General features: G+C 38.3%; 2 protein-coding genes and 1 long non-coding RNA gene across 3 annotated transcripts; 1 reads left to right on the plus strand and 2 right to left on the minus strand.

Annotated features, from left to right (window-relative positions):
- Positions 1-1047: 1047 nt before the first annotated feature.
- Positions 1048-7744, minus strand: LOC134821164 (uncharacterized). Its single transcript, XR_010160984.1, has 5 exons — positions 7656-7744; positions 7261-7467; positions 6882-6999; positions 1684-1950; positions 1048-1479 (listed from the first exon to the last, which is right to left on the minus strand). It is a non-coding gene; the product is annotated as an uncharacterized LOC134821164 (long non-coding RNA).
- A 1571-nt stretch (positions 7745-9315) lies between these two features.
- On the minus strand, positions 9316-9747 carry LOC134821083 (uncharacterized). The gene has a single exon (XM_063831750.1). It carries the CDS (start codon positions 9745-9747, stop codon positions 9316-9318), a length of 432 nt encoding a protein of 143 aa, XP_063687820.1.
- A 2373-nt stretch (positions 9748-12120) lies between these two features.
- Positions 12121-14945, plus strand: LOC134820497 (uncharacterized). Its single transcript, XM_063830912.1, has 3 exons — positions 12121-12341; positions 13999-14122; positions 14655-14945. The coding sequence occupies exons 1-3, from the start codon at positions 12132-12134 to the stop codon at positions 14759-14761; spliced, it is 441 nt and encodes a 146-aa protein (XP_063686982.1). The 5' UTR covers positions 12121-12131; the 3' UTR covers positions 14762-14945.
- Positions 14946-25360: the final 10415 nt, after the last annotated feature.

Consider the following 25360-nt stretch of genomic DNA (forward strand, 5'->3'; position numbering starts at 1 on the left):
TGATTTAGCACGGTAGCACCCTCGATTTAGGCTTTAGCAAAACACGTGCAGTTGGCCCCCAAGTAAACAAGGCCGTAAAGCTAAAGTAATGGTTTGTTTATTTAACAAGCAATGGTAACAACGCTAGTCGCTACGATTTACACTCACCCTGAGATCGTCACGCTCAGGAATTTGTAGGTTCATAACCAACCAAAACACGCGCCGAGTTGAACTCGTCGACCGTTTTGTGTTGTGTTTGAAAGAAATATTTTAAGAGTATCACTTGACCATTGTTAATAAAAATCTTTAATGGTCTGGCCCGGCGCTTGACCATTGTTAATGGTCTGGCCCGGCGCGTGCTACTTCGTAGCACTTGCCATCGACCATCGTGCATCGAGAAGAAAGCGGCGCGCGCTACTTTGAAGAAATTTAGACGAGTAACATCCGTCAATGTGTGATGTGTGACAAAGTGAATCTGGGCGCATGCAACCATTCAACAAAAAAAGTTGTCAAATATATAGGTAATTAATGGTTGTATGTACCCATCTTATCAACTGGATACTCGGAAATTTGGTTAAACACAGCAGCAAGGGACAAGTGTCCATATTTACTCCGTTACATGTTAATTATTATATTATATTATATTATATTATATTATATTATATTATATTATATTATATTATATTATATTATATTATATTATATTATATTATATTATATTATATATAGTGTGACAAGGTAAACATAAGCTAAATTATTATACAAATATTGTTGAAATTCTTTGAACAATTAAACCGTTTATAGGACTGATGATATCAGATATGAATATTATTTCTGAGTCAGTAACGAACGGTCCCGGGTCCATGTTTTTTGTTAATACTAATAGATAGTAAATATAAAGGCTCAATAAAAACTCTGCCAAACTGCAAACAGACTTGATCTTTTGTTGGGATTGGGAAGTAGAACAATTAATTCGTTAGCGTTAAATTTAAAACGAGGAGAAATTTCTGAATTTGTAAAAGTGTCATATTCTTTAAAAAATATTCATATTATATTAAGTAGTCAACCTTAACGGGTGATACTCGTAAAATATCTGTTCCATATATTGTACGGGCGAAATAGTTGGTCGCGCGCAGTACGCCGCGCTTTTGGTGTTGACCATTGCTGGCAGGTACTTTTTGTCCCATTACGTCACGGCGCAGTACTGCACGCACACTACCCACTGATAAAGCTTCTCTCAGATCACAGTTTAAGTTAGAAATAAAACCTAATTAGATCATCGATCAGTTAGTGATTAACAAAGAAAACAAAATATTGAAACAACGGATTATAATACATAATGTTTATCTTTCTAAATCCCGTGCACAGTGTAACATTATGAACTGGAATTGTCATCTTAAATTTGTTGATCGGAGCAACATCTTGAACATTAACTCAATCTTCAAGTTCAATCGTTCGGCATCATTGTAGAGGATTTGTAGAAGAACATTTTGGCAGTAACTGAAAATAATTCATTTTAATTGATCAAAGAGGTCAAAACTCGGTTTATCAGACGGTTTGGGAGTTAAGACATGATGCATTACTGATTTAACTACAAAAACTTGACCCACAATTATGACTATTCACAATATTGAGCCTACAGTGTGACTAAATCGTATTTGTAAGCCATATAATTATATTCCAAAAATTCTAATATGTCCTCACCTAGTGTATGTTTTACAGTTTTAGGAGAAGGAGACCATTAAAATAGAGTATAGATTATTCCCAGCAGTACTTTATCTTCCAGCCCTACTTTATCTTCCAGAAATAACAAGGGCACGACATTCCGGCACAGTAAAATGAGAGTCAGAGATGAGAGAAGAAAGAACATTCTGAGTAACTTTGTCAGACGTCAGTATAGCCGTTTTCATGTCAGAGAGATCCTTCGGCGAACTATCAGTATCACACAATGGCAGGTCAGTCCATCAGTAACTGAAAATAAAACCCATTACGTCAGTGTTGCTATTAGGAGCAAATGTTTAGATACAAACTGGTGTTATCGGGAAGGTTGGTAAGATATAATCAGAACTCGGCTAATTAGATATTTTATTTCAAACAAATCATTTTTATGTTATACTATTCCGGGAACATAAATATCGTATTTCTGTCGATAAATGGTTACATTTTTATGTACCATTTATCGACAAAGTAAGCGAACATCATGTACATCTCGTGATAACATTTCGGTCATGAAGTTGGAATATTACAAAAACATATTATTTTAATTGCCCACTTCACTTGGAGAGAATTCAGGTACGTGTGCTAATAATTGTGTACATAATTCTGATAAACGAAACTTTAACGAAAATATAATACAAAATTGGTCGCAAAATTGAATATGGGAAACTTAGGAGGATTATTGGGACAAATTTGGAACATTGGTATGGTACACACTGTACGGTACACACTATGGTGCACACTGTATGGTACACACTGTATGGTACACGCTGTATGGTACACACTGTATGGTACACACTGTATGGTACACACTGTATGGTACACACTTTATGGTACACACTTTATGGTACACACTGTATGGTATACACTGTATGGTACACACTTTATGGTACACACTATATGCACTATGGTACACACTGTATGGTACACACTTTATGGACTATGGTACACACTGTATGGTACACACTGTATGGTACACACTTTATGGACTATGGTACACACTGTATGGTACACACTGTATGGACTATGGTACACACTGTATGGTACACACTTTATGGTACACACTATATGTACTATGGTACACACTGTATGGTACACACTTTATGGACTGTGGTACACACTGTATGGTACACACTTTATGGTACACACTGTATGGACTATGGTACACACTGTATGGTACACACTGTATGGTACACACTATGGTGCACACTGTATGGTACACACTGTATGGTACACACTGTATGGTACACACTGTATGGTACACACTATGGTGCACACTGTATGGTACACACTGTATGGTACACACTTTATGGACTGTGGTACACACTGTATGGTAAACACTTTATGGTACACACTGTATGGACCATGGTACACACTGTATGGTACACACTGTATGGTACACACTATGGTGCCCACTGTATGGTACACACTGTATGGTACACACTGTATGGTACACACTTTATGGTACACACTGTATGGTACATCCGATTTTACGATACAGGAACTGGTTGTGTGTAATAGTTAGGGACCGTTCAAACACTCCAATAACTTGTGTACAGTGTGTGATAGACTGTACAATGTGGTTTATTTGCCAATGAGTGTGTGTGACGTGTGTGTTACTACACAGTATAATATGCTTATACTGTACTACATACCTAACTACAGGCTAGTTACTACCAGCCTAACTACAGGCTAGTTACTACCAACCTAACTACAGGCTAGTAACTACCAACCTAACTACAGGCTAGTAACTACCAACCTAACTACAAGCTAGTAACTACCAACCTAACTACAGGCTAGTTACTACCAACCTAACTACAGGCTAGTTACTACCAACCTAACTACATGCTAGTTACTACCAGCCTAACTACAGGCTAGTTACTACCAACCTAACTACAGGCTAGTTACTACCAACCTAACTACATGCTAGTTACTACCAACCTAACTACAGGCTAGTAACTACTAACCTAACTACATGCTAGTTACTACCAACCTAACTACAGGCTAGTAACTACTAACCTAACTACAGGCTAGTTACTACCAACCTTACTACAGGCTAGTAACTACTATTTACTAACGTAACTACAGGCTAGTAACTACCAACCTAACTACATGCTAGTTACTACCAACCTAACTACAGGCTAGTTACTACCAACCTAACTACAGGCTAGTAACTACCAACCTAACTACAGGCTAGTAACTACCAACCTAACTACAGGCTAGTTACTACCAACCTAACTACAGGCTAGTAACTACCAACCTAACTACAAGCTAGTAACTACCAACCTAACTACAGGCTAGTAACTACTAACCTAACTACAGGCTAGTTACTACCAACCTAACTACAGGCTAGTTACTACCAACCTTACTACAGGCTAGTAACTACTATTTACTAACGTAACCACAGGCTAGTAACTACCAACCTAACTACATGCTAGTTACTACCAACCTAACTACAGGCTAGTTACTACCAACCTAACTACAGGCTAGTAACTACCAACCTAACTACAGGCTAGTAACTACCAACCTAACTACAAGCTAGTAACTACCAACCTAACTACAGGCTAGTAACTACCAACCTAACTACAGGCTAGTAACTACCAACCTAACTACAGGTTGTTTTACATGATCGAAATTCTCCTATCTGAGCAGAAGAAGTTTTGAATCTCAAAATAGGGCTGTTTATGTTACACACATTCTTACACTCAAATAACGTCGACATAATGTCGTTTATCTTGTAATATTGTCATTGAGAGAATATAATATATATACACACTGTGGTACCATACAGTGTGTACCACAGTGTGTACCAGTTACCACTACACACAGTGTGTACTACTAGTGTGTACCACTACACACAGTGTGTACCACTATAACACACAGTGTGTACTACTAGTGTGTAGTAGCATGAACCCAGCTATCATACAGTGTGTACACTTTTATTTTCTCAATGACAATATTACGAGATAAACGACATTGTAATCTCTTGGTGACAATATCAAAATTTAAACGACGTTATTGCCAAAAGCGACGATATATTTGTGGGAATTGCGCCGGCTGACCACCTGCCCTTCAGCATTGAGCGACCCAACCCCCCCCCCCCCCCCCTCAAACCCCCTCCTCCCGTCAGGATTTCACAACCCCCTCCTGCCTCCCCCTTGGCTGCTGACGTCATATGTGAACGCTCCCTTATAATAGCGCATGAAATGCTAAGTGTAGAGTTAGTATCGCAAGACAGTTTAAGCGGGAAAATTTCGCCCACGTGCAGCTCCTCGCTACATGTTCAGTGTCCAGAAACAAATATCTCGCCAGACATTGATACTTTAATCAATTATGTTATATAACAGTTGATAAAGGGTTATGTCTGTGTGTAGACTGTAGAAGTAAAATTACTTATATAGCCTATAATTAGTGATCGATAACGCACATGACATATCTCTAAATCTCGTATTAACATTTTCCTTTAAAATGCTCGATAACATCACGATGCCAAACAAAATTATGTAAAGATAAAGTAAAAAGCGGACACTGTATGGTACCACAGTGTGTGTATATAATATTATATATTATATTCTCTCAATGACAATATTACAAAATAATAACGACATTATGTCGACGTTATTTGAGTGTAAGAATGTGTGTAACATAAACAGGCCTATTTTGAGATTCAAAACTTCTGCTCAGATAGGAGAATTTCGATCATGTAAAACAGCCTGTAGTTAGGTTGGTAGTTACTAGCCTGTAGTTAGGTTGGTAGTTACTAGCTTGTAGTTAGGTTGGTAGTTACTAGCCTGTAGTTAGGTAGGTAGTTACTAGCTTGTAGTTAGGTTGGTAGTTACTAGCCTGTAGTTAGGTTGGTAGTTACTAGCCTGTAGTTAGGTTGGTAGTTACTAGCCTGTAGTTAGGTTGGTAGTAACTAGCCTGTAGTTAGGTTGGTAGCTACTAGCTTGTAGTTAGGTTGGTAGTTACTAGCCTGTAGTTAGGTTGGTAGTTACTAGCCTGTAGTTAGGTTGGTAGTTACTAGCCTGTAGTTAGGTTGGTAGTAACTAGCCTGTAGTTAGGTTGGTAGTTACTAGCCTGTAGTTAGGTTGGTAGTTACAAGCCTGTAGTTAGGTTGGTAGTTACTAGCCTGTAGTTAGGTTGGTAGTAACCAGCCTGTAGTTACTAGCCTGTAGTTAGGTTAGTAGTTACTAGCCTGTAGTTAGATTGGTAGTTACAAGGCTGTAGTTATAGGTTGGTAGTAACTAGCCTGTAGTTAGGTTGGTAGTAACTAGCCTGTAGTAAGGTTGGTAGTAAATAGCCTGTAGTTACTAGCATGTAGTTCGGTTGGTATTTACAAGCCTGTAGTTAGGTTGGTAGTAACTAGCCTGAAGTTAGGTTGGTAGTAACTAGCCTGTAGTTAGGTTGGTAGTTACTAGCCTGTAGTTAGGTTAGTAGTAACTAGCCTGTAGTTACTAGCCTGTAGTTAGGTTGGTAGTAACTAGCCTGTAGTTAGGTTGGTAGTAACTAGCCTGTAGTTAGATTGGTAGTTACTAGCCTGTAGTTAGGTTGGTAGTTACTAGCCTGTAGTTAGGTTGGTAGTTACTAGCCTGTAGTTAGGTTGGTGTACTGTGGTGCACACTGTGGTGCACACTGTATGGTACACACTGTATGGTACACACTGTATGGTACACACTTTATGGTACACACTGTATGGTACACACTGTATGGTACACACTGTATGGTACACACTTTATGGTACACACTGTATGGTACATCCGGTTTTTGCGGAAAGTCGCGTTTAAGTTGATGCCGTGGTGTCAGTAAAATGGCACAGATTTATATCGTCTCGCTTTATATATAGTAATATTAGTAGGAATATACTGGCGGAGAAACATGCATTGTTTTGTTTAATCCAATTGAAAACCAAATTTATAGCTCCTATATGCTGTCAATACCTCGCAGTGCCACTGCCCAGGGCGATTTAAACGACCAAAAGGTATAAATGTTTTTGTTGATACAGCGTGATATTCTCGAAAGGCCAGAAAGTGTAAATTTGTGTCTCAAAATTTAATCTGGTCATTATATGTGGTTGCGGCGGTGTAGTTCAAAATCTGCAACAATATGGTCAAGATTGCTTGACTGATTTTGTAAGCTAAAAGATTGTCATTTGCATCGATAATTTTATCAAATCATTATAATTTTACCGGATCTGACGAGAATTCTGTTTAGTTTGAACAGGATATTTGACCACTGCTTCACTTGCAAACCACATCTTTGTTTTGGGTACCGCTCTTGAGTTTTGGTTCTGTTGAAAATCTTATCCTGCAAGTAGTTGACTTATAAGTCTACAAATTTGCACAGAAATAAAATAACCTATTTCACAACCAAGTTGCATTCAAGTTAACAATAAATGACATTAGAAAATGATTTCACGATTTTATTTCATTAGAAACTGAGTCTTTTAAAAAAATTTCATCGAAACATATAATAGTAAACGACTAAATTAGCACTGTCTTACTTATGCGGAAATTATGATAAATTTACTTTGTGAGAAGCTGAGATAACAAGATCAGAGTAGGTCACCTTCGGGTTTTATCTTTCGTGATCGTGATCCAGTTCCAGGGGAAGTGTTGTCCGTAAACGAGCTTCAGCGAAAAAGCAAAGGGGAGAATAACAGTATAACTCCTCTATCATATTCTAGTAAAATGTAGAAGTGCTAATTTGTTCGTCGTCTTCTGCAGGATGGTACTCTAGCGCTTTTCTAAAATCTGTCCGACTCTGCCCAAACACCTGGATAAATATATTGAATTAGTGAGATGTATCAATTTAATTACGTTTAAATAATTTAACTTTAAGTTTACAATGACACAAATGTATAACCTACCAACGTCCAACAGAGAAGAAGACGGTTTTTACCTGTTGTAATATAAATTAAAAACTTATCAGTAGAAAATGATATTTAAAAATCACTTGCTTACATTCTCCATTCTCCATAACGAAAACTTAACTCTGCTTGTTCTCGTTAAAAGTTAACAGTACTTCATCTTGCACTAGATCAGTCCTGGCTAACGAAATTTTGAAGAGTATTAGTTCATGATAATCTCACTGAGTCAAATATTTACCGTATTTATACCGTTAAAAGCACACATTTTAAGGTTACTAAGCAACGACAAAAACCAGTAAAGAGGACTTATTTACACGGATACTAAATACTCAAGTACTCATTAACAGCAAATTTGTTAAAAATATGTATTTTATTTTAAAAGGAGGTTATCATACATTTAAAGAGTGTACACCGTCAGATCATTTTCCGATTGTATGTAGGAGTTTTACTCCTGTACTGCAGTGTACAAAGGCGATGAAATCAAGGGTTCTGTAATCTATTGTCTATAAGTCTGATTTAAACTAATTAACTAAGAGTAAGATATTTAAAGATGAAACTGTCCGGGGACTTTCTACGGTTTCGATTATACAATTATAGCGATACTGGGTTATCACCATGGTAACTGGGAGGTGTTCAAACTCAAAAGATTTACTTTACAAACTGAGGTCTATGTTTTATTATCCATGTTCAACGGATAATTGAAGCTTAAATAGTAGGTATGATAAAATGTAATATTTACACAAATGGGTTCTTGTTATTATAAGCAAATCATTTAGTACACACTGAGTGTAAACGGATGTATGGGAATTGGGAGTTGGGACACACCTTAGAAACACTTAATAGTTAATCGTAGTAGCCTTACATTTAATAACCGATATATAACTGGTGTCCCTCACGTTATTATATCAGGTCTGTTACTATGGAAACGTCCGAGGGGCCAGTTAAAGAATTCAACTTGGAAGTTTAGTCACAGTTCAATAAAAATTACTGCCACTAAAAGTAAAAGCCAATGATTAGTGTACTCTACGCATTCAATTATAACAATTTACTTGGTTACCAAATCGCGTGATATCTCTGGAATTATCACCATGGTAACTAGGAGGTGTTCAAACTCAAAAGATTTACTTTACAAACTCAAAAGATTTACTTTACAAACTGAGGTCTTTGTTTTAATACACAAATGGGTTCTTGTTATTATAAGCAAATCGTTCAGTACACACTCAGTCTAAACGGATGTATGGGAATTGGGAGTTGGGACACACCTTAGAAACACTTAATAGTTAATCGTAGTAGCCTTACATTTAATAACCGATATATAACTGATGTCCCTCACGTTATTATATCAGGTCTGTTACTATGGAAACGTCCGAGGGGCCAGTAAAAGAATTCAACTTGGAAGTTTAGTCACAGTTCAATAAAAATTAATGCCACTAAAAGTAAAAGCCAATGATTAGTGTACTCTACGCATTCAATTATAACAATTTACTTGGTTACCAAATCGCGTGATATCTCTGGAATTATCACCATGGTAACTAGGAGGTGTTCAAACTCAAAAGATTTACTTTACAAACTCAAAAGATTCACTTTCCAAACTGAGGTCTATGTTTTAATACACGGTGAGCGGACTGAATCACTACCGGACTGAATCACTACCAATCACTATTGGTAGGGATTGAGGTATATTTTCGGACTGAATCACTACCGGACTAAATCACTACCGCTAATATCTAGACCTAACCACTTTGATGTGATCCCTACTGAAGAGTTGAGTAAACAGGTCTGGAGATGGGGTTGACAGGATGGGAGTAGGCTGCCAGTCTGGCTCGTCTGACTAGTCGTGCCAAGGACTTGGGATCACAGTTGAGCCGGGACGAGGCTTCGAAGGATAGTCCAGCGACAGAGTCTGCAACAATCTGCTTAGTTGAGTTCTCAGTAGTAGCTGCGAGGGTCTTCATTTTAGACTTGGAGCGGTGGGCTGCAATTAGTGCTGGTTGAGATTCGTGGTCATGAGGGGTAGCAGAACAGAAGGTGTCCTGGACAAGGATCAGGCGGGACTTGCACTTGTTGCACTTCCAGTAGGTCTTGTCTTCCTTCTTTCTGTTAAGGTGGTAGAGGTGACCATCGTAGAGGACGTTGCGGCTGCCTTTCTTTCTGCCAGGAATAAACTCGATGGATGAGGAAGACATAGTGGTATAAGATTAACACAGGCGTTGCGGGTTTATATATTATTCCCGCTAGCTGATTGAGATACCGAGCATGTGAAGGTTCACATCACTGTATTGTCGTATAGCAGGTCATTATGGATGACTTGATCCGAACCAGTTCTCGTTAGGGCTCCTCGTTGCATACGTGTTAAGTTTATAATTTTTTCTAAGGTGTGTCCCAATTCCCATACATCCGTTTACACTCAGTTTGTACTGAACGATTTGCTTATAGTAACAAGAACCCATTTGTGTATTAAGATTGTTAAAGAATTCAACTTGGAAGTTTAGTCACAGTTCATTATTTGGTAAAATGAACAGGGACTCCATGTAATGCCGTTAATAAACATTACTGCCACTGGATTACAAGTGTGTCACGTCATTTCTAGCCAATGATTTAGATTATTATTATCATACGATATTTGGAGTACCTGCAGCATAAGGAGAACTCGAAATTCTAGTCTTGAACATATAGTTCAAGGGATAAAGTTATAGCAAAAACGATCGGGTTAGGTCGCATCAACAATGCCTATAGCAAAAATATGTTTGATCTTCAAAATTAATTGTACACTAAGGTAAGCGACAAAAACCTTCATTTACATTGGCATGCACCACAATATTCGAATGTTCATCTGCATATGCAGGTAGCAGCTTATTTATGGCCCACTGAATGACTGAACCGTAATATTGATTGATGATACACCGGTCAGATTGAATCTGGAAACAATCAAACAAATGACATGCAACTCAGCAAGCGATCAAATTAAAGCTGGAAGTGAATAGAATCTGTTATCAAGTGTTAAGCTTAATTTCAATACGGTCATAGACAGCGAACAAAACAACAGTGAATCGATTATAAACTGCGTGAGGAAGTGAAGTTACAGAGCCAGACAAAATTGATGAGCGCTCGATTTTATCACAGAATTTCGAACTGCAGAGTGATTTTACGCCGCGCATAGCTCACGTGACTCAATATAAGCTCTCCTATTGGCGCAAACGTCTCAGCCAATCAGCATCTACGGCACTTTTCTGCCGTAATTGAGTCGTATTTCTACCTACCAGGACCGTCGACGAGTCCAACTCGGCGCGCGTCCTGGTAGGTTGTAAACCTACAAAGTCAACCAGACGGGCTCGATCTTTTGTTCAAGAAAGAACAATTAATTTTTTAGAATTAGTAAATTGCTATTGTTATTCGTTTATATTCATCATGTTTACTTTTAGATAAATTTAGATAAAACGTAGGACACGTATGATGTTGCACCGAAAATTTTACTATATAAATATGCTACATCATCTTGGAAAATGGTTATTATTTTATAGCGGCAATAAGTTTTATTTTCTTGTCTGTATTATATTTCTACTGCTACCATAATCTAAATCAGTATTAGCGATAATTAGCGATAATTAGCGATTGATACAACTTCAAGAGTATTGGTTTAGCGCCACCTAATTTAAGAATTTTTGGAAAATGTATCCTAAAACTGTTGTGAAACTTATTTTCGAGGTATAGTATTACTAGCAACTACAAAGCCGGACCCCAAACTTAGTGTCCGTTGTTCAGTCATGCTCTTAGTCCTATTTGATCCATTTTTGGTCCAATTATGCAAAATCACCTCAACATACCCAGATTTTAGGCTCTATCAAAATATTCATACTACTGTACTTGACCCATTTATGGGCTGAAATCCAGTGATAGTCCGCTGAGGGGCACCTTGGGGGGGGGGGGGGGTGCGCCAAATTGGTATTTCAATGTGGGACAATTGTGAAAGAATTAACCAAAGTATATTTTGTACATTTTTTAGAGATTTTACCGGCGTATCCTTTAAAATCACGTAGTTTGTCCAATTTTACTTTTCTAATTTAAGAGGGGAGAGGGGGGGGACGTTAAGCTACTGTAATGAAATTTATTAGTAAATTTATTTCCTGCGCAAGCGTTTATCAAAAACTTGTAATTGTGCACCTCGCTGTAACTATGGTAACTAGTAGTGTAACTATGGTAACTTGTAATTGTACACCTATGGTAACTAGTATTTTATCTAGGGTAACTTGTAAAGTTGTAATTGTGCACCTATGGTAACTAGTAGTGTATATATATATATATATGAACGACCTCCTAGTAGTTACTATATATAGTAACTACTAGGAGGTCGTTCACAAATTACGAAATCATTTTTTGGAACATTCCCCCCCCCCCCCCCCCCCCCTTCTCTCCGTAATCAGTTTTATACATAGCTATTTTGTCAAAATTACACTAGCGTAATCATTCGGAAACCCCCCTCCCCCTCGGCTGATAACGTAATATGTGAATGACCCCCAGGTAAGTCAACTTCCAATAAACTGTTCGATATTTGCAGCTAAAAAAGGAAACAATGAGGTGGACAATTTTGCTAGCGTGCATGCTTGGACTAGTCGCCGGTGGGTGCCCGCTCGCCAAGATGTCTAAAGCAGAGAGAGCTGAACACAAACGAAAGATGGAAGTCTGGATAGAGAATTTACGGAAAGCTAATCTCGCCAAATTAGACCCTAAAGATAATCCCGAAAGTGATGAATACGTCTCGCCTGGACCTCTTACCCCTGGGGTAAGTTTGACCGGAGAGAGAGAGAGAGAGAGAGAGAGAGAGAGAGAGAGAGAGAGAGAGAGAGAGAGAAGGGGGGGGATAGAGAGAGAGAGAGAGAGAGAGAGAGAGAGAGAGAGAGAGAGAGAGAGAGAGAGAGAGAGAGAGAGAGAGAGAGAGAGAGAGAGAGAGAGAGAGAGAGAGAGAGAGAGAGAGAGAGAGAGAGAGAAAGAGAGGGAGAGAGAGAGAGAGAAAGAGAAAGAGATTGCACCAGGGGCTGTTACCACCGCCCCTGGTGCAATCCCAGCGGGTTTAAGATAGAGGGACAGTGACTTCCAGGGGCGGTCGTGGCCTGCTATCAGCTATGTGCAACTCGTCGTAGTGTAACTATGGTAATACGTCGTAGTGTGCGTGCGTTGTTCCTGGTGTTTAACGGGATCGTCAAACAGTTGTCTGGATGGCTAAGAGGAAATTGTATCTGGGGCCCTCGCTTATATGTTTATATTTCGAATCACAGTATCCAACTTCTGAAAATGTCCCTATTTTGGAACCGTCCATGAATTATATTTCCCAGTGTGAATTCTAGGTGATTCCGACCTGCAACGTCACTGCAACGTCACTGCAACGTCACTGCAACGTCACTGCAACGTCACTGCAACGTCACTGCAACGTCACTGCAACGTCACTGCAACGTCACTGCAACGTCACTGCAGACCGCTCCTCTAATTCTCCTCTAATTGTTCTTTTGAATTTCCTATCGAAAACCGAATCCTGGGGTAATACGAGACATCAAGACATGTTACCCTGTGAGCGTGTTGAATCCTGGGGTTATGAGGTGAACTACCAACTTCTTTGTACGGTCATATCACATGATCGAGGCTGTTTTCACCAATATCTCGTCTGGGGAGCATTTTAACCCTATGTCGTTGAGGGTTATTCGGAATCAGCGCCCGAAAATACATCGATTTAGACTGATTTCAACTGTCTGGGGCCCTTTTAGAAAAATCTCACAGATCGAGTGTAGAGTGATTTAGCACACTCGTAGAGTGATTTAGCACGCTCGTAGAGTGATTTAGCACGCTCGTAGAGTGATTTAGCACGCTCGTAGAGTGATTTAGCACGCTCGTAGAGTGATTAAGATTTAGCACGCTCGTAGAGTGATTTAGCACGCTCGTAGAGTGATTTAGCACGCTAGTAGAAAACCCACATTGTACCTCCCGTTGGAGCCAGCCACCCCACTACACACACCGCGTGAGAGTTACTATGGTAACTAGTAGTGTAACTATGGTAACTAGTGGTGTAACTATGGTAACTAGTAGTGTAACTATGGTAACTAGTGGTGTAACTATGGTAACTAGTGGTGTAACTATGGTAACTAGTGGTGTAACTATGGTAACTAGTGGTGTAACTATGGTAACTAGTGGTGTAACTATGGTAACTAGTAGTGTAACTATGGTAACTAGTAGTGTAACTATGGTAACTAGTGGTGTAACTATGGTAACTAGTGGTGTAACTATGGTAACTAGTGGTGTAACTATGGTAACTAGTGGTGTAACTATGGTAACTAGTAGTGTAACTATGGTAACTAGTAGTGTAACTATGGTAACTAGTAGTGTAACTATGGTAACTAGTAGTGTAACTATGGTAACTAGTTGTTATTAACTACATATTATTCACTCAGCCGACTGCTTCACCTTTTGTTGACCTAATGAACTATACTGATGAAGACAGGAAACGTTTTGAAAACATGTCCGAGTGGTGTTGGAGGGATGATGGGGAATTTAATTGGGTTTGGATCCCAAAAGGTACCATTTCATTTTAAATTTTCATATTTGCTGGATAAGGTAAAGAAAGTACTTGTAACATGATGATGATGTTATGTCATAATATTTACTTACTTACTTACTTACTTACTTTCTAACACATGTCAGAATAAATTAAACCAGGGCGAAGATTCTTAGTTAGAATCTTCGCCCTGGTTTAATTTATTCTGAAATTTATCAGAATCTAACTGGAAATACTTCAGCCTTAAATTATTGTGAAAGTTGTCAAAATCTAACTGGAAATACTTCAGCCTGAAATTATTGTCAAATTTGTGAAATTTGGGACATGCTTACCGGACAAACTCATAGCCAACTAGGCCATGAGGACCAGTGACCAAACTTTTGAGGGGGTCCCGGACCCCAACACATTTGTGCCTATATTTGTGCCAAATCACCTTAACATACCCGAAACCTAGATTTCAGGTGTTCTACCTGTAGTTAGTGGTCCCCTGAACTCTTACATGGATTTTCATCCAGATTTATTAAAAAACTTAATTAAAGCAAACAATTTCAGGCACGATTAGAGTGACGGGTAAAAAGGAAAAGACTAAATGTTTAGGTGATAACGAACAGGAGGTTAGAGGTACAGGATGTTGTCACAAGATACCTGAGGACTGGTAGACCGATAATAGATAACTAAATAAGAAATACTGAGAGATAAGAGATAACCGGTTATCACTGAAGAAGGGACCCATAAACAATCTAAACAATATTCCACTATATATTCCTCAGCATTTTAACAATAGCTTTAAAAATTGCATGTGAATTTTGGGACAGTTGTATCTCTGTGATTATTTATAATTGGAATTCTATCCTTTTTGTTATTCCATTTAATTTAAAATAGGAAATTAATTGTAGACTGGCAAAGTTCTCAAAAACTGTGGCATCTGGACGTAGTGTAACTATAAAATAAGATAAGATAAGATAAGATGTAAAATTATGCCTCTCTGGCCTGGGCATCTCATACAAATATAATTTCTTCAAAACTGTACAATTTATACGGCTACACTGACCACAACCCTAACTGCTAACCAAATCCTTAATAGTAACTCATAACTGAAGCATATGCTAAAACAGTAAAACCCTAACCCTAACGAGAAATTAGACCAACTTCATTATATCATGGTCATACCATCACCTGATCGAGACAATTTTTTCGCCGATGTCTTGCTAAGCAAGGGATTATTTTAACCTTTAGTCTGTGTTAATAAGCGCCATGAGTTGGCTCAAAATGTTTTCCTCCGATTTCGATAAATTTGGTACCAAAAGTTGTCTAAAAATAGGTAGTACGCCATCGACAGTGAGCCGCGTGTGCTGACTTTGATACATGTTTCGTATCACAAATATCAGAGATATTAGGCGGCGGCGCGCGCGAAAAGTGGCATGCAACGTATGTCAATGCTGACTGTAGGATGGTTTTTTAGCGCTAATTTCGGCCAGCACGATTTTCTTCAAACAAATAGATATTGAGTATCCTTCCCGACCTCCAATTGCAACAAAAATTGGTAAGCTTACTCATAGACTTACAAGGAAAGTGTCCGAAAAGTTTAAAGCATATCCAACCATCAGAAATTATGTTACAGCTAGCTAAAAGCAGCGTATTTTGCTCCATTTTGAACACTATATCAACTCTGATATCCACCAAATCTTTCGGACAGTTGTGAAAGCCCAATTAAATTGGAAGGTCGTCGCCAATTTTCAGAATGATCTCATCCAAGGAACCGAAGATATATCCGAATAATACGAACGACAAAAATCAACGAATTTGGTCAAATGACGCGTCTTTCACATTTCACACATTTTTACAGTTACTTTTGCTCCAAAAGCCGCGCCCCATTTTGAACACTATATCAACTCTGATATCCACCAAATTTTTCGGACAGTTGTGAAAGCCCAATTATATTGGAAGGTCGTCGCCAATTTTCAGAATGATCTCATCCAAGGAACCAAAGATGTATCCGAATAATACGACAAAAATCAACGAATTTGGTCAAATGACGCGTCTTTCACATTTCACACATTTTTACAGTTACTTTTGCTCCAAAAGCCGCGCCCCATTTTGAACACTATATCAACTCTGATATCCACCAAATTTTTCGGACAGTTGTGAAAGCCCAATTATATTGGAAGGTCGTCACCAATTTTCAGAATGATCTCATTCATTAAGGAACCAAAGATATATCCGAATAATACGACAAAAATCAACGAATTTGGTCAAATGACGCGTCTTTCACATTTCACACATTTTTACAGTTACTTTTGCTCCAAAAGCCGCGCACCATCAAATATGGCACCTAGGCGAAACTCACTGATCTTTCCAAAAAGGTATAGCAAATTTGGTATTGTGAAAATTCTCACAGTCTCTAGAAGACAGTGGTACAAAAATTTTTTAAATCCGAGCAAGTTTATTTTTATCGTGCACCCCCTACTAAAAATGAAAATAAAATAATTCCACTGTGTAACAATTTTTGTTAAAAATGCTGCACGGCGCTTGTATTGTTTGCCGTGCGTGCTTTTTCATTTTTAAAACGTTTTTGGCCTATAACTTTCACATTTTTAATCATTATCATTCATAATTATTTTGGTTTTGTAATCAGCTCATCAAGACAAAACTTTTAGTACTAATATTTTAAGATTTAAAGGTAAATTATTTTCAAATTTTAAAACCTGAACACAAAGCCCAAGTAAAGACTCCCCCTTAGATAAAATGTTGAACAAATTTTTGAATAATGTTGTCCTTCAAATTTTTATAATTTTGGAACTAAAAGTTGCGTCTGACTTATAATAGGGTGCACAATAAAAAATAAACATGCTCGGATTTTCAAAATTGTTGTATTATTGTTTTCTATTTAGTAGAGCATATGCATTATTTGTATCACGTTGCGACCCCCACGGTCGTTTCACTATGTTCGTTCTGACGATACAGGGGGAGCCGCGCACTTCGTGCGCGGCGGGTCATACAACGTATGACAATGCATTATAGAAACTGTAAAAATTTAAGCAGTACCAAATTTGTCATACCTTTTTGGAATGATTAGTGAGTTTCGCCAAGGTTCCATGTACATTTACATTTGCAAATGGTGCGCTGCTTTGATTGGAGCAAAAGTAAGCGTAAAAGTCGCGTAATTTTACGAAATTCGTTGATTTTTGTCGTTATATTCTGCCTTGTCACTTGTAGCGCGGTGCGTTACTGTGCCGCGCCGCGCACTCACTTATGCTTCTGATCTCGCAACGACGCTAGATCGGCAAAATGCAATATTAGACTGGGCCTTGCATGCTGAGCTGCGATGAATTTACATCAATTAATATTTTGCCATATTTTCGGTTCCTTGAATGACACCGAGCGTACTAAATTACTTTACAGTCGATCTTCGAGATTGTTCTAAACACTAAAAGGGCCCCCGACAGTTAAAACCAACTTCAATCGATGTATTTTCGCGTTCGGACGCTGATTTCGAATCACCCCCATAGGCGGTGCACGATAAAAATAAACTTGCTCAGATTTTCAAAATTTTTGTACCATCGTTTTCTAGAGACTGTGAGAATTTTCACAGTACCAAATTTATCGTACCTTTTTGGAATGATCAGTGAGTTTCGCCTAGGTGCCATATTTGATGGTGCGCGGCTTTTAGAGCAAAATTAGGTGTAAAAGTCGCGTAATTTGACGAAATTCGTTGATTTTTGTCGTATTATTCTGTCATATCTTCGGTTCCTGAACATGAATCATGCTGAAAATTTGTCAGAACCTTCCAATCATACTTAACTACCGAACCTAACTTAGTTGGGAGAGATTGGCCTTGATTAAGAGGTCTAAAAATGACAAAGTATGTATAAATTCGTTGATAACTCAAATTCTGAGCATCGAAATTGCTCAAACTAAATTAGGTTCAGTAGAACATAAGTGTTTACGTAAGCTGACTAAATGTCAACAAAATTGTTATATGGGAAGTATTATAACTTTTCGATTGTTTCCAAAATAATGTGCTGGCCGAAATAAGAGCTAAAAACCATTCAATGGTCAGCGCGCGCGCGTCTTATTGTCGATGGCGCACTGCCTAACCCCCATGACATAGGGTTAAAATGCCTGACGAGATATAGGCGAAAAACTGTCTCGATCACGTGATATGACCGTATAAGGAAGTTAGTCTAATTTTTCGTTAGGATTAGGGTTTTAGCATATGCTTTTGTTAAGGATTGGGTTAGGGTTAGGGTACGGTGGTTGGGATCAGATAAGAGGATTAGGGTTGAAAAAGTCACGTGACAGTCGAGTGTAGAGTGATTAATTATCATCCGAATGACACAGGAGGACTATAGTGCGAAGAAACTGCTGCTAACTCAGTAACTGTATAAGGTAGTGTGCCGACGACGAAGCTATCCATAATCTTAACCGCAAAGTAGTATATCAGGGTTGAATCTCACCCCGAAACAGTATATATTCTGCTCGACCTTCTGATTGGTTTAAAACCGTCACGTGAGCTGCAGAACAGTGTCTAGTTGGCTGTTGAAACCTGTCACGTGACCAAGGAGCATATCACGTGGGTCAAAAAGCTGTGTCTGATTGGTTGACCCCAGGTGTTCAATTAATCAAAGTGCACTACCATTTATGGACTGACAAGGCCTGTTAGCAGGGTCAAATTTCCATTACTTGCTAGTATTCAAGATAGAAACAAGCATTAAGTCAAGCTACGAGAGCCGTCCAGTGGACTATTGAGCCCTAATGTACTTGACAACAGCATTGTCAAGTACATTAATTGTTAGATGATGATCAGGGTGAACTGCAGTATCAAGTACATTAATTGTTAGTATTGTAGGCAAATTCCATTACTTGCTAGTATTCAAGATAGAAACAAGCATTAAGTCAAGCTACGAGAGCCGTCCAGTGGACTATTGAGCCCTAATGTACTTGACAACAGCATTGTCAAGTACATTAATTGTTAGATGATGATCAGGGTGAACTGCAGTATCAAGTACATTAATTGTTAGTATTGTAGGCAAATTCCATTACTTGGTATTATTCAAGATAGAGATTTCATCTTCAGTTCTATCTCTATTACTCCAAGTAATTTTTAACAGTTTGTTTTTGAGTTACTTCGTGATCTTTCGTACCTCTAACCTTCGTATTCGTGACTATGAGTTCATCAGTAAGTTGCCTTGACTATTTATGAGAACATTCTGTTATTACTATTTCACGCCAGTCAGCTTTGGTTCTATCATGAGTCTGCTTGCTTTTGAAGTGATACAATGATATTTTTAAGACGATTTTAAGATTTTCTCTTCTTAAGTTCGACAGCAAACAGTAAAATGTTTATCCTCCTTACAGGCATTCGAAACCACCCGCCTGAGCAAACGTCGTCGTGAAACCTGTCCAACATGCAAAGCAAGTGTTGTCATCTCCAGCCCATTGGCTCTACAAGAACATCAAGCATCCAGCAGCTGCCAAATAGTTCACTGTGACATATGTCATATGCAGTACCCTTTTTTGAATCAGATTGAGCACGGAACTATGCATTTGAGAGAAGCACAGCCACTTGATACATCTCGCACATCTAAAGATTCTTTGGTGATGCCAACCTTTGTTGTAGAAGAAGAATACCAAGAGCTCTATATACGACATGAAAAGTACATCAAGCCTTATCGACTGTCTAAAAAACTGAGTGCCGTATATAACTTTCAATTAAATCGACTCTCAGTTGAAGAAATCAAAAAGTATCTTTTCATGGTTTTTCAGGATCAGAGTACTGCTTTCAAATTGAAGGTGTCTTTAGCTTTTATTTTAAGGAACAATGAGGATCAGTCATTACATTTTCATCATTCCTCAAAAGGCTAAAATTTTGACACTATCCAGCGCAAATACACCCATTTTTCAGTGCTTTAATCTATTTTTAGTAACACTATTATAGATGTCTACTCAAGTTACGACATGAACTCAGTGCTTTAACACCTAATAACATCCGCGGTAATTTCTTAACTTACAGCACAAGAATTCTTAGCTGCAGACGTACTTGAAACAGGTGTGCAGTTTGCACTGAGTTCATGTCGTAACTTGAGTAGACATCTATAATAGTGTTACTAAAAATAGATTAAAACACTGAAAAATGGGTGTATTTGCGCTAGATAGAGTCAAAATTTTAGCCTTTTGAAAATGTAAAAGTGGACTGATAACACCGTTTCTGCAGGCCAAGCATTCTTCAACGCACATTGTTATGCATCTTTGCACAATCTCAGCTGTCACATAACCCAGCCAGGTTCTGCTGCTAGAATTACTTAGTTTCAAAGTCATGACAAACACAAACGTAATACACAGAAATGAGAGTTTTACTGTCACGCCTCTGTTTTATAGGACGAGTCTATGACGTCACGTGACAGAGTTAGTGTTACCACGAGGGTTACTCAACATTTTGTCCCAACCTTTTGATTTGTATGTAAAAACATCAAACCAAAATGACACATGTCCACACATTTGAGGATTACTCTTGTATTTGATCATCAGATAATATGATGCAATAAATAGACTTTGAATCGCCAGTACACTATCGACAGTCTCCAATTCTTTTACAATACCCGTGAAAATGTTCTTCGTATCTGTAAGTAACTCATCAATAGAGGTTCGGTTTCCTGGAATTTTATGAAACAATTGGGCAGCGTATTGCTTAGTGTAAGCAAGAGAAAAATCCGTTAACTCCCTGAAGACCTTCTCAAATGTTATGTTGTAGCGACTTGGTATCGCATTAACATCACAATACATACGATAAGCAACATAACTCGGTAAATCCATAATTTTGACACGAAACGTAACTGAACAAAAACGTAAATGAAAGTTTATGTCACTTGCGTCCAGGGGTGTAGGAAGCGGGGGGCAGGGGGGCCATCGCCCCCCCATGAAATCTGGGCAAGGGGCCAAAAAGGGCCAACTTTTTAATTTAGGTTTCTAAAAATTTTTGGGAAAAAAAATTTTTTTCCCCGAAAATTTATTTAGTCAAAAATTTTATAAGTCAAAATTTTTCAAAGTTTTTCTGAAAACTACTTTTGTTCATGTTTCATGCTACCCTGATCATTATGAGCCAAAAATATATTTTCTGGTTTTCGAAGTTCGATGTATGATTTTGGACTCGAGGGTTCCCCTTTGTGATGCGATCTCGGAAGGCAGGCATCCCCTTCGCAATACGAGCTCAGAAGCGGGAGCTCTGCTTTCAGAGGTACGTATCGAGAATGACTCGGACCGAAAATTTTCAAAGTCAAAATTTTTCAAAGTTTTTCTGAAACTACTTTTGTTCATGTTTCATGCTACCCTGATCATTATGAGCCAAAAATATTTTTTCTGGTTTTCGAAGTTCGATGTATGATTTTGGACTCGAGGGTTCCCCTTTGTGATGCGATCTCGGAAGGCAGGCCTCCCCTTCGCAATACGAGCTCTGAAGCGGGAGCTCTGCTTTCAGAGGTACGTATCGAGAATGACTCGGACCGAAAATTTTCAAAGTCAAAATTTTTCAAAGTTTTTCTGGAAACTACTTTTGTTCATGTTTTATGCTACCCTGATCATTATGAGCCAAAGATATTTTTTTCGGTTTTCGAAGTTCGATGTATGTTTTTGGACTCGAGGGTTCCCCTTTGTAATGCGATCTCGGAAGGCAGGCCTCCCCTTCGCAATACGAGCTTGGAAGCGGGAGCTCTGCTTTCAGAGGTACGTATCGAGAATGACTCGGACCGAAATTTTCTGAGTCAAAATTTTTCAAAGTTTTTCTGGAAACTACTTTTGTTCATGTTTCATTCTACCCTGATCATTATGAGCCAAAAATATTTTTTTTCGGTTTTCGAAGTTCGATGTATGATTTTGGACTCGAGGGTTCCCCTTCTTGTAATGCGATCTCGGAAGGCAGGCCTCCCCTTCGCAATACGAGCTCGGAAGCGGGAGCTCTGCTTTCAGAGGTACGTATCGAGAATGACTCGGACCGAAAATTTTCAAAGTCAAAATTTTTCAAAGTTTTTCTGGAAACTACTTTTGTTCATGTTTCATGCTACCCTGATCATTATGAGCCAAAAATATTTTTTTTCGGTTTTCGAAGTTCGATATATGATTTTGGACTCGAGGGTTCCCCTTTGGCCTTTGTAATGCGATCTCGGAAGGCAGGCCTCCCCTTCGCAATACGAGCTCGGAAGCGGGAGCTCTGCTTTCAGAGGTACGTATCGAGAATGACTCGGACCGAAAATTTTCTAAGTCAAAATTTTTCAAAGTTTTTCTGGAAATTACTTTAGTTCATGTTTCATGCTACCTTGATCATTCTGAGCCGAAAATATATTTTTCTGTTTTCGGTTTTTTGAAGTCCGTGCCTACATTCGGAAGGTTGTGGATGCGATACTGATTGGTTTCATATACTAATTATAGAAAACGAGAATTTGGTCCGTAGATTTAAAGGAAAATGCGCAATTTGACGCGGAGAACTGAAAAAAATCGCGATTTGTCGTGAGGCCAGAATCTGAAAAATCGCGATTTGTCGCGGCAAACGTGAAAAATCGCGATACCGCACATGCTGCAATTTCCTTTTGCCCTTACCCTCTTAATTCAGGATTTGGCGCGAAGCGCCAAAAAATTTAGGGTGTGGCGCGAAGCGCCAAAAAATATTTTGAATTTGGCCCCCCCATGAAGAAAATCATTCCTACACCCCTGCTTGCGTCGCCAATTTATAAACATCGAAGCGAACACAAACAATTTTCTCCATTCTCCATACAGTCGAGGGTCTATGAGCCATTGCGTAAGCTCTAGCATCTTCACTTTCCAAGTCATCAAGGATCTTTTTTATATCTTTTCTATTTTTTACCTTCATTGGTAATTCGTATAGCATTGAATTTTGTGACGGATGAAAGAACCTCAAATCACCTGTGCGATGATTCCTCAGAATAAAGCCGAAAGCCACGTTGATTTTGTAGGCATTATTACGATTTAATTCTATATCAATTTCTGAAATATATTCTTTAGCTTTATTCCGTGAGTAATCGCCAGTGACGAGAAAATGGTACACCGTTCTAAGACGACCTTTAGTAACTCTTGTACGAATTGTCTGGTAATGCTTTTTGTAGATAGACTTGTATTCATCCTCAACATCGAGATTAATTTCGCTGGGGAAGTCCATTGTTTAATAGGTTAATGAGAGTCGTCCTTTGTGTCACTCCTTAAGTAGGTCTTTTTTCTTACAACAAAACGGAACACTGTCTGATTACATGAAAAATAAGTGAGGACCAACATAGATTCATGTATCAAGTATGAAGTAGGTTACTTTGTGTAATTTGATTTGGACGCCTGTTCAATTATATAATTTAATATGTCTAGCTTATTAAGAAATGGATGACTACCGGATCGTCAAAACCTATCAAAAGACCGTCAACCGTCTGAAAATAAAAACTAATCTGCATCAATTCATCAACCGCAAATTCGTGAAATTCACCTTGGGAATTACTAAAGTAATTACCATCACGTGACATATTTATCACATCTAGTATTTGTCTTTTACTTCTTCCAAAATATATGGGTCTGATAGCATCACAAAACAAGTACACAGCTTGAGTACTATTTAATTCGTTTTCAGTGTCTTGCTGAGTACTAGATGAATAAGGTATATGAGGTATATACGCAAGTCTTTTATCATTAGAACGATTTTCTCTCTTCACAAATAATGAGAATACACTCTGAGACGATTGGTCTGGCACAATCTTCAGACCGCTTTCTCCGTAATATATTGCTGTATACGGTACAGATACGAATCTTGGTTTGCTGTAGTTGACTATTTCAACATCTTGGGACTCGCTGTCGATAATGTGAGTTTGTGAGTTGTTAAAATCTAGAGAATCGTAGAGCTCACACAAAACTGTATACATTGTTTTCAATATGTCTTCAGACCAATACCAGTTCTCTGGTGGTAGAGAAAGAGTATGAATGGTTCCTGCAACATCTTTTACAGAAAATGTATATCGGATAGGTTGGTTCTGTGGAATCGGAAAGTTCACAGATTTTAGTCGAATAGATTTCCCCTGAACAGACAAGGGTCGATCAAACATGGTTTTTATTATTTTCCCTCGTCCAGAAACAATTAAACTTGTTTTTATTTCATCCATTGTAGACTTGATCATGATGATGATGTCACACACGATATGGAACTAAACTATGAGATAGCAGGAACGCTTTTATAGAATAACTGAGGGGAAAATGTGAAGTTTCTCATTAAACAAGAGACGTTGCTTCTAGCTGGTAGGTAACTCGTTTAACATTCAGGTGTGCTTGCAGCTTGCAACTGGCTTATCCTTTGTTTAATATCCTGTAAATGGAATTGTCTATTTTGAAAAGTACGGTCACCAATAACATGAACAGTTTCTTGATTGGTGTTTTTGCAGTGGGGCGCGTGCAGTCGACCCGATTCGGGAATCAGAATTGGATTATTTCTCCTACAATAAGGTAGTTCGTATACACTGCTTTCGATTTCAAGTATTCTTATACGAACTCTTTTGGGTTTCTTCTTTGTGTATAAATTCTTAAATTCTTGGTTTAGCCACGGTTTTTGTGATTCTAGCTCAAGGTTAAATATTTTAAGGCACTCAGTTAGTCCAAACTTTGGCAAACTTTTGCTAAATTTGTTAGGTGTTTGCGTAATCTTATCAAATGAACGAACTTCAGACTTAGTACACGCGTAAAAATGTTTTGGTATTCGTAAGTCTAAAGAAAAATAAATGTTCTCGATTTCATGATCAGGGTTTACTGCTTTAGATTTTACATATTTTGGTTCAGAGTATTGTAAAAGCGTTACCATGCTACGATCACGCGCGCAAACGAAATATGAGTGTGTATGTAACTTATGTAAATAGTAATAAATATGAATATTAATCAATGGCTTCTTCCCATTGATATCATTAGCAACTCATGAAAAGCCTGGATGTAATGCCTCATGCATCGACAACATCATTACAAATGACCTAGACTCTGTTACTGCCTCTGGAGTCATAACTGATCACATATCTCACCACCTCCCTATATTTAATATATCTGACTGGAAAATTAGCAAGACCAAAAATATTCATAAGCACACTCAATATTATGACTATTGTAAGTCAAACACTGATAAATTTGCTGAAGTCTTGGGTAATAAACTAGATAATGAACCAATTATAGATTTTACCAACTTTCATGATATCTTTAAAAACAGCATTGACGAAACCTGCAAACTAGCTGTACCC

This window comes from Bolinopsis microptera, chromosome 9, assembly GCF_026151205.1.
Source record: "Bolinopsis microptera isolate Bmic1 chromosome 9, MBARI_Bmic_1.0, whole genome shotgun sequence".
In the NCBI taxonomy this organism is placed as follows: domain Eukaryota; kingdom Metazoa; phylum Ctenophora; class Tentaculata; order Lobata; family Bolinopsidae; genus Bolinopsis; species Bolinopsis microptera.